The sequence below is a fragment of the Zerene cesonia genome, unplaced genomic scaffold (genome assembly GCF_012273895.1).
Source record: "Zerene cesonia ecotype Mississippi unplaced genomic scaffold, Zerene_cesonia_1.1 Zces_u003, whole genome shotgun sequence".
Lineage (NCBI taxonomy): Eukaryota > Metazoa > Arthropoda > Insecta > Lepidoptera > Pieridae > Zerene > Zerene cesonia.
This window is the reverse complement of record NW_024045133.1, coordinates 2,054,795-2,066,107: the sequence shown is the minus strand read 5'-3', so window position 1 is coordinate 2,066,107 and position 11,313 is coordinate 2,054,795. Positions and strand designations below refer to the sequence as shown.

Genomic DNA, 11,313 nt, shown 5'->3' with positions numbered 1-11,313 from the left:
GAGCGAAGCAAGCCTTAGGGTTGGACTTAAGATGAACATGACCAAAACAAAGTTAATGACTAATAGCACTAAAATTACTATCAAAGCCGAGGGTGCGTCCGTCGCATATGTCGATGAGTATGCGTACCTAGGCCAAATAGTTTTTTTCCAGGCAAGACGAGATAAAGAAGTTGCCAAACGCATTGAAAACGCTTGGAGAAGCTTTTGGTCAATGAAGGAACTAATGAAAGGAGACTTGCCTCTTTCACTAAAGCGGAGGCTCATGGACATGTGCATCTTACCCATCCTCACCTACGGTGCACAGACTTGGTCACTGACTGATCGCCAAAAGTTTGCACTTGGGGTTTGCCAAAGATCAATGGAGCGCAGTATTTTGGGCGTAAAACTTTCTGATCGCATTCCAAATACAATACTGCGCTCAAAAACTCAGATAACAGATGTAGCCCATAAAACTGCCGAGCTTAAATGGAACTGGGCTGGCCATGTCCGAAGAGTTGTGGGCGAAGATTACCACTATGTGGATCCCCGACAAGACTAAAAGACTACGTGGTAGGCCCAGAATTAGATGGCGGGACGAGCTAGATACTTATTGCAAAGATTGGCTCAGAATTTCTCTCAATAGAGAGATGTGGACTGAGGGAAGAGAGGCCTTTGCCCAGCAGTGGGACAGTCATGGCTGATAGAAAAAAAAAAAAAATTGTGTGTTTATAATTTTTATTAAATTATATTGTTTACGTAATTTAAAATTGTTTTTTAAGAATTTTATTACAATTCCTTCACTAATTATTCGAAAGGAACTTCGTTCCATCCATTCCATTCCAAACTTGAGGGGTGTCCCTTGACACCTCTCAAGTTTTTTTTTTCGTTATTTACTGATTACCTGAATAACGTTATTGATTCGAATATTTTGGTAAAAAATGTGATTAAAACTATCTAAAATTACCTACTTACCTTATAGTAATAGCAAGTCGTTCGAACAGAGGAATACTTTCCCTCATTGTAGTATCCTGTCGTTTTAAATCACTTTCCAATACTAGCAGCAATTCATGAAATAAGTTAACAGACATTTTAAAGTACATTTTAAATTTATCATTATGTTTTAGCAGATCTTTTATGTTAATAAATTGGGATCGATCTAGAAAAAAGGGATGAATCCAAAACCGACGATTGCTGCGAATAATTTGTCTTTGTTGGCGCCGTCGACGGCGACGACGTAATAAAATGAGAGCAAGTACTGCTTCTTCGATATCCATTGTCACACTGAACGCTGATCGCTGTTTAGATTTAGCAACTCGGCTATGAAAGTTGCTCACAGATTGCCATAAAATTGCGGCAAACGTAAACGTTATAGCAACTATCAACTTTTTACAAGAAACTTTTAAAATGTTGATAGTTTCCTCAACTTAAGTTGCTCCATGTGCAAAGCGCTGTAACCTCATCTAAAAACTAATCATCATCATCATCATCATCATCGGCCCATATATGTTCCCACTACTGGGACACGGGCCTCCTATGAGGGTTCAGGCCATAATCCACCACGCTGGCCAAGTGCGGGTTGGCAGATGTCACATGTCGTCGAACTTCTGATTCTTGGACATGCCCTTTCTACACGATGGTTTCCTAATATGTATTCTAAAACATCAAAGACCAAACTTTCTGTAAACTAGCCCCAACTTAGTTCAACTTAGTTCATAATTACAATAAATATATCGGAGGAGTCGATTAGCATGATTGGCTGACTTCCAAATATCGTTTTCGTTTTCCGAGGTAAAAAATTGTATTATGTATATATAGTATATTACTGTTCTGTCCCTAGTGACCTCGTGGTACAATCAAGTAGGTAAATAAAGACAATAAATACGATTCCTCTTTTGAATTTCAGAATGAGGGTTTGTTCTTTTTTTCTGGATAAATCCGAGAAAGAGACACAACCCAGGATCATCTGGGGCTCATTTGCAACCTGTCAGATTTGATAATGTTGGTCATGAAATGGTAAAGAGGAATAAACGAGGTGGTGCCAGTGACCAGACTGTAAGAGGAAACCTGTGACTTTTTGTGAAAAATGCGAGATAACACTATGCAGTGATTGTTTTGTCACTTTTTACATAATATTAGTTGGATTTTTTTTTTTGTAAAAATTATTGCTATTGAAATAAATAATATAACTGTGTACATTCTTATTTTCTTAACATAATATGATTCCATATGACTTTGGTATTTGAAATCTATATCAGCCTCTCCTATAGCTATAAATATTTATAACCTATAGGAGAGGCTGATTCAGACCTTAGAATAAATAACTTTTTTTTTCTTGCTTCACATTAATTTAATTTTTTATAGTATTACTATTTTTTATATATGAATAACTATATTTTGTGATTTGAAAAGAAAATTCAAAATTTTTGATGGTTGGTTCTAATAAAAAGCGGGAGTAAATAACTGTGGAATATATTTTAGGTTGTGATGGACAACAACAATGGTTTGGTTGCAATAGACAACAAAATGACCCTGAAAAAAAAATTCAAACTAATAAAAAAAAAAAAATTATGAATAGCTGTAAAAAAGAAAAAAAATCATGGTGTATTGTGTCAATTACAGCTAGTGTTGGGTGCAAGTCATATAATTATAATTTTAATTTTTTATTGAGAGTATCCATGAACTTGATCAACCAATACACCAAAGTATATATTTTTATGAGCGGACAGAACGCTAATACAACACAACCAACCTCATACTTTGTTATCTGTATCAATACTATAAAGAGAAAGCATTTTTGTTTGTTTGTTTGTAATGGATAAACTCAAAAACTACTGGACAGATTATCAAAATTTCCTTCACCATTTTCTAATGGTTCAAGCTTTCTCGTTGCAACTTCACTGAGTGACATAGGCTATATATGTACCATAAAGCAAAACCGGGGCGAACAGCCAGTTAATTATTTAATAATAATATTTAAGAAGAAAACAATAAATTGAAATAGAAAATTTTAATCACATCACCACACAGAGGAGTAATATTCCTGAAATATATCTCATATTGTATCATAAATAAAGATTTATATTGTCAGAAGCCTGAAGTAAGGAATAGAAGAATACAAGGAAAGACAAATAAGCAATTTAATTTCAATCAAACAAAAAAACTGTTAAATTCCTGCATTTCCATTAAGAAGTTTGCATTTAGTAGACGTAGAATCAAGTAGATTTCAATTTTCAATCAATTAGATGTAATTTCAATTGCTAACAATGAAACACCTTATGCTTAGATTCAAATTATAATCAAATACTTGATTATGATGCCACACATTGAGTTATAGTTAAACACACCTCTTTTTCATCCATTGTAAAATACATTTTTTATTATACATTAATACATTGTAAAATATATTCTTAGTTCCTTCCATAGATACTAACTCAACCACTATTTTAATTTCGAATCAATGAATAAGGGTAATTCTTTATGGTACACAATAATATTAAACACAACACTGACAACCTGAGACAAATAAAATACACATATGAAACAATTACAACCAGATGTTTTCTTTAAATACCTTTGTATTTTTCGAACTGCTTAACAACAACAACCGAACAGGAACAGAACCATTGAAAAAGCAGTGGACATTCAAACCAAGAAATAATCATTTTTAACAAACATATAAAACCACCTTCAAATTTTCTGAATGACACCACATGGAAGAGGAGGTGGATGTACCAGCTTTAAAACAGAAAAAGAATCAAAAGAATCGGCCAACCGCGTTAAAAGTTATGTGAATTGATAACTTCCTCCATTTTATGAGTCGGTTGAAACAGCCCTAGCAGACTTGGATGCTTTGAACTTTTTCTTGATGCTTTCGACCCTGTAATTTGCTGTGTGATTTTGTTAGGCATTTGCTTTTTTTTATTCAAGAAACTAACCATGGTTGACGATCGTGTAATTGCCCGTTCAAATGTTATAAAGAAACGTGTGCCATGTTAGTTAATACAGTTAACAAATACCTATATCAATTAGTAAAAAAAAGGAATATTATTGTATAAAATATCCTAAATAATACGTAGAAATGCACATAGCTCAATACTATTTGTGAAGATTTGAGTAGAACAATTTAAAATCACATTTCACTACATTGTTGGATTGTGATGCGTTTTGACATCTTACTCACGAAATTTGAATAAAAAAGAAAAAACCGCATATCGTGTCATTTTAAAACAAATTTGGGAGTTGAGTTGCCATTCATGAATATAAAGATGACCTTCATAAATTAATTGTATTTAAGGTAGACTGTACCTACATTTTGATATAATATAGATCCAAAGATAATATAATTTTTATAGAGATTTTTATTTTATGTTTTTATAAAATTCTATCAACATATCTTAGTCAATGTTTAATGCAAAACTTTACATAGATTATTACTTGACAAAATAAATTATTGCGATAACGCGAGGAATGTGATCTCGTAAATGTAAAAGTTTCGCAATAAATAAGCTATACACTACACGACTATCGGTCCAAATACATAAGAAGAATTGAAATTATAAATAGCTGAGTAGTTTATGTACCACCATAAATTATAAATCTTTATTTGCTATTTTGACAAGGTTCTATCTTTAAAAAGTGTTGCACAGGTAAAAAAAATACGTACGTTTCTTCCGTGTTTTTATTTTACACTCGTTTGTTGAGACGAAATTAAATAAAGCAAAGAATTAACAATGAAGTAAACAACATATATATTTGTAACATATTTCCAGTGCAATAAGGGTGCTTGATCTTATGTTATTAGTTATTACTGTCGTAATGGTACATCTCGATAGTTCGTTATGAATGAAGAAGCAATTTAGTGGATATCACTGACAAAGCAGTGGTTTTGTAATAGTGTTAACTAAATTATGTACTAAAGGTAATTTAATTTTGATGATACGTATATGATAGGCTAGTTCTGTTCTTAAAACTTTAATTTAACGAAAGCATGAACTGTAAATGATGTGTTTATTGTTTGTATCTTGTTTATTTAGTCAAAATCTCAACATATTTTAAACATCTAAATTTATGTTACCATTAACTGGACAATATAACTTGCGTTTGTCAAAATATTTGAGGTTTTTACCAACTGTGACCATATTTTCATATACATATAGGTTTAACCGAATGAAATCAGCTATGCATTTTTACCGACTTTAAAGAAAGACGTGAGATCGCTTTTTGATGTTTTCATTTATTAATAACCGTTAAAATAATCCAAGATCGTCTTTGCATTTTCAAAGTAGGTAAATAATTTATTTAGAATGTTACTTTTTAATATTTGCAAATAGTGAGTGATTTCAAAGTTCATAAAATCGTATCTGCTTAATGTTAGGGTTGGTATGTGAATTTTCTTTGAATGTATCAAAAAAGTAATTATTGAATTCTATTGTCATATGCCATTAACAAATGTATCAATAGAACTACAGAAATTTTGTAGGCAATAAGATTAATTGACAGACAATAAAGTCTGTTTCAGTTTCCCTATTTCTAACCCCCATGAAATAACTTCATATCTTTAAGTTGAATCTATGCATGCAATGGTATTGATATACATTGAGTGTAGATATATATACATTATAAGTGAATGTTTAATTCTTGCATGCTTCTTAAACTCAAATATCTGAAATATTGAAAATATATTGTAAAATAATTATAACACATAACTTGTCTTCATCTGTAAATTCCTGACTTTTACTAAGTTCTGTAAGATTTAAGCATTGAGCCCAACTGCTTCCAGCTATAACAGTAAATTAAAATAAATTTGAACTCATTCAATAGAAGCACTTTTGAATCATAATAATATAGTTTAAATATCTACCACTGATCAGAAAGCAGTTTCTGCAGAGAAGAGCCAACAAGAAATTCTGTAGTTGCTATTTTATAATAATGTCAATTTACATTTTTAATCTACATAATATGTAATATGTATATATAGGAATGATGCAAAAGAACTGTCCTGTGGTTCTTAAGCGATAACATTCCATGGATTGTCATCTTCCATATATTCATTAATGCCATAGCAGATGCTCTGAACTAATATATTTTAAATGTACCACTATTAAACTATTTAAAACTATGAGGAATTCTATTGTAACAGTGTTTACTTTGCCCCATAGATGAATTTTTGACTTTACTAAGCCAGAAAACAGGCATTGCAATTATATTTATAATTTTGCCATCAACTTCACCCACAGTCCGAATAAATTTTCATGGTACAAACTTTATATTTAGATAAATCATGTCGTCTTTACAGTTACAATGTCATTAAAAGGTAAAACTCGGTCACCGAGGGCTATGCCAATTGAAGCAGTTGTAACAAGATTCAAATCGGCACAGCTTAAAAACAAACAATGTTCCAAAACACTGCAAAAAATCCAGTCTAATAAACCGAAACCACCACCCAAGATCAAGCCGAAAGCGATTGACAATTTAGAGTTTTATCCGAACAAGTTGAAAAGAACGATGGATGTCAAAAAGATTGTGTTAGCTCCGAAGCATGATTATAAAGTGGTTGCTGGCAAATGGAATAAGAGAAAGCCGTGTGTACCTAGAAAAGGTTTGTACCATTTTTAATCCTTTAAAAAAATGCATGTCCTTTATTCAACTATTTTGTCTTCTGTGTTTGTTCCAGAACTTTGAACTGATTAATTTTGATCATTCTTTTCATATTTGCCTCATGTATGGTCCCATTTAAATATAATCTCTTTCTGACAATGGTTGGTTCAGTTTTATGTTAATTATATTAAAACATAAACTCAAAAGCTACATATAAAAATCTAAATTCAGCTGATAGACAGGCTGTATTATCAAAAAACTTAAAAAAAGAAGAAAGGTTCTCAATTGACTTGTTTTTTTTCATGTTACACAATGTTTTCAAGTTATCAACTATAATTTTTTTCAAACCATAGCAACGCCTAGCCTCTCGGCCACCCGTGATCCCGCCACATTAGTCGAATTTCTTCTGCTCTTTCCGTTTTATGTACCTAAGGGACACCCGACGCCACGTTTGGCAAAAAGACGGGCGAATCCCGCCTCGTGATCAATTTTTTTTCTATTTCAAAATTTCTCATTTATTAAACACTAGCGGTCCGCCCCGGCTTCGCCCGTGGTACATAAACTATGGCCTATAGATAATACTATAAATGGCCTATAGCCTTCCTCAATAAATGGGCTATCTAACACTGAAAGAATTTTTCAAATTGGGCCATCAGTTCCTGAGATTAGTGCATTCAAACAAGCTCTTCAACATTATAATATTAGTATAGATTGAAATGCTATAAAATTAAAAATTATATTCACAGAATGTTACAACCAAATTTATAATAGCGAAAGATGCCCGTCACCGACACCCATGCAAAGGGAGGAAACAATATCCGAGATGATAAAGCTCATAGAAGACACTGGGAATTTTGATGATGACGACCTGATGGAAATATTGACCTGTCCAAGCCCTGTGTGGTGGGAGGATCCTCCTGATGGTTATGTGGAAGGTAATACTACTTATTAGTCAATCAAGATTTATTGGAAACAGTTCTCAACAAATTCCTGTGTCATAAAACTACTTTTTCTAATGACATTTTTTTTGGAAAATATGAAAATTTATCAGATTAAATTTTTTTTAATATGTTGCAATTACAAAAAGTTTTAAATTATTTGGATTTCTTCCTTTTACCTATGTTTACAATTACTCTGATTGACCCTAATTATTTATTTGAAATAGTTATATAACATAGATCCATTAATGTCAGTAAATGACTTATACATTAGACATTCATATGGTGAGTGGGGAAGCTGGAGCCCCGTTACCTTTTCTCACCCTTCCTAGTCCATTCCTTCCTTCCAGTCAGTCCTTTCCTTATCCCTCTCTCCTTAAATCTATCTAACACTGAAAGAATTTTGTAGAGATTTCCTGAGATTAGTGCGTTCAAACAAACAAACTCTTCAGCTTTATAATATTAGTATAGATTACGTTCCTTGTAAACCTGTGTCCACCTGTGGCTTTGCTTGCATAGAGGAACTCTATAATAATATATTTTTCTTGTGTTTTTCAGATCCCATATCCCGACTCACTCCAGAAATCGTAGATACTAAGCTCATAGAAGAAGAATCAAGCAAGGAAAATAAGATGAAGGAAGTAAGCAAATTAGTTAATGCGTCATTTGAAGAAAACTCGTGTAGAGAAATATTTGAAAATAATCAGAAACTAAATATAAATGTTAAAATAGACGATCCCAAATTTATCAAAAAGCGCGGTAAATTGGAATCGCTTTTAGGCAATTTGAAAAACAAAATCAATAAGGTAACAAATCCACTAAGTAAAGAAATTGTATGCGATGCAAAAACAAATCTCGCTTCAGATTTGCTAAATACATCGTTGGATGAGGATACGATATTAAATAGTTTAGAAAATATGGAAATTCCTATTGATAATTCTAGTACATCTAAATTTAACAATAATGAAACACCTAATATAAATACAGAACAAAATAATCAATTAGATGTTGATAAAGACTCTGATGCAGATATTAAAATAACGGATGATATATTAAAAGATTCGGATAAAACAATAAATAAATTGAATTCACTAAAAGATATTAAAGTTAATGTTTTAAAAGACGCGTCATTAAGCGCGCTGAAATACCTTGAGACAGATACGTCTGATTTCGTCACAGTGTATAAAATTATTAATAATGATACCATAGATAATAAAGAGTCGGAAAAGAGCGGGCAAATTAATTCTTATTTTAAAAATTGTAAAAATGTTCGACGACACGCTAAGAGAAATTTGGAGGGAACAGATAATAAAAAGTGTATAGTCGTGTCTGACCAGGAAACTGTCAAATATTGCCTGAAATGTTCCGCGATTTTTGATACAGAAGACTGTATATATTGTATGCAGAAAATTAAGGCAAGCACATGATGTTTTCTTTTTTATATTTTCCGTCCATATTTCATTTAGTTACTTTTCGTCAAATGTTATAGATTACGTATTAAACAATTATGTTTGATATTAATAATAGTCTGACATTGTTTTTTTTTTATTTTTGCGATGTCTTTCAAAATTTGATGTATTGTTTATTCTTAGAAAATATTTTTTTGTTTCTATGGAAAGAAAATGTATGAACGTCTATTTTATTGGAATGGATTTGCGTTTACTGATTTGTTTTTTTAAGGGCTGGCAAATATTATATTAAGTTCATTTTTTTATACATAAAATGATTTCAAACGTATACATATTACATAAAACTTTGATGACAAACTCATTTATCTTTGAGTAATATTAGTATTGGGTATTATTTACTTTATAAATACCATTTAAATTATAAATGGCCCAACTTCATGCTTATGATTTCATTAATTTTGTAATAAACGAAAATGGACTCTGTAAATAGTAGATTAAGGTTGTTTATAATGGATTTATGTTAAGTAAAAATAGTTTAAAAAATTCTTTGTCGGTTTTTTCATACACCTACTTCCTTATACTAGTTGACCCCATCTTGGTTCCTTTTATCGCCTACGTCACTCGTTTACAAAAGTATATTACGTCCTCTGCGTTCATACGGATCGCTTACCATCAGGCGAACTACCAGCTCAGTTGCCCTCTTATGACATTAAAAACTTAATCCCCAAGTTTTTTTTGTCCCCCCTTCATGTAAATGTAAATTAATTATAGCCACCCCTAAAATTTATTCAAATAATATAAGCCCTATAAGTTGAACCCAACATTGATCTATCCCAACATAAATGAATGACATATATATAAACAGATAATTAGACAAAAAATTGCAACAAACTAACCAAAACTATTTCTTCATAATTTAAAAAACCTCATCAAAATTGGTCCGAAAGCGGTCAACAGCAAGCCAAAAAATAAGTCTTAAAACTTTTTTTGGCTTGTATTATTTGTATGAAGACCACGAGGACAGTTTTTAAAGTTTATATATCCTTAGAATTGAATTATCCTACTGTATTATATTATGTATGGAGGGGGGTCCGGTCGATGGTGAACTATTCTCAATAGAACCTATATTTCATCATCATCAGCCCATATATGTTCACACTGCTGGGACACAGGCCTACCATGAGAGTTCAGGCCATCATCCACCACGCTGGCCAAGGGCGGGTTGGCAGATTATGGTTTCCTCACGATGTTTTCCTTCACCGTTTCGAGCACATATGCAAATAAATTGAAAAATCAGTTTATTTCCTGCACGCTCGCCCGGTCTCGAACCCCGACTTATCGATTTTTGAAGTCCGAGGTCCTAGCCACCACTGCAATATTTGTAATACGCTAATATTGTAAACAAATACTCATCGCTGATGTATTTTTTTGCCTAATAGATGAATTATTCTTAAAAATCTACAGTTCTGTACACCCCTAACTGGCCACTCGTCCATTTTTCCCACCCACTCGCACACTTACATTTGAGACTAGTATTTTCTAGGTACGATTACTGCTTTCATAGGTACAGTGACACAGTGTCCACATTAGCAGAGGGGTATATGTCGGCTGAGCGAAGCTAGCGATGTAAAAGATGTTTAAGAAAACATTAAATAAGGACTCTTCTACGTCGTTTTGCTTTTTTTTGTGTCAACGTCGGCAATAAAGCTGGTGGATCACCTGATGATAAGCACTCCCACCACCATGAATATTCGGAGGGGCGTAAGGTCGTTTTGTTGTTCAAGTATATTTTCTGCCATCACCCTTTCTAAAACTTTAAGCATCATTGTTCATAGTACACCATCGGCGGGACATATACGTCCTACTTTAAATTTAATTAAATTCGAAAGTTTGTAAGGATGTGTCTGTGTTTGTTGCTCTTTCACGCAAAAACTACTGAACCGATTGTAATGAAATTTGGTACGTAGACAGCTGGTCAACTGGAATAACATATAGGCATCTTTTTATTCCGATATTCCTGCGGGATATGGACTTACGCGGGTGAAACCGCGTTGCGCAGCTAGTATGGATATAAAGCAAAATGGAATAAAAAATCTCCTATAATTATAATCTTTATTCATTTAAATACACACTAAGCTCTACACAGACGTTGCTATCATGTATTGTTTTATTATAATTAATCATATTCAATAAATATGTGGATGTAGCAACATATTATTATTATTTTTTATATAAGTAGATATATCTGTTACAGTTAACTCATTGCCCGTCAAAAATGATCCAAAACTGGCTCAATTTCTGTGTTTCTTTAACTTCCTAATTCAATATTACCAATAAATATGTCTGTAACATATATTTATACAAAGATCATCCTATAGAATTACATTATC

At 32.4% G+C, this 11,313-nt stretch overlaps 1 protein-coding gene across 1 annotated transcript; it reads left to right on the top strand.

Moving 5' to 3' along the window:
• The first annotated feature begins 4,604 nt into the window (after positions 1 to 4,604).
• Positions 4,605 to 9,254, top strand: LOC119838593. Its single transcript, XM_038364582.1, has 4 exons — positions 4,605 to 4,897; positions 6,275 to 6,577; positions 7,323 to 7,511; positions 8,073 to 9,254. Exons 2-4 carry the CDS (start codon positions 6,280 to 6,282, stop codon positions 8,939 to 8,941), a joined length of 1,356 nt encoding a protein of 451 aa, XP_038220510.1. The 5' UTR covers positions 4,605 to 4,897; positions 6,275 to 6,279; the 3' UTR covers positions 8,942 to 9,254.
• Positions 9,255 to 11,313: the final 2,059 nt, after the last annotated feature.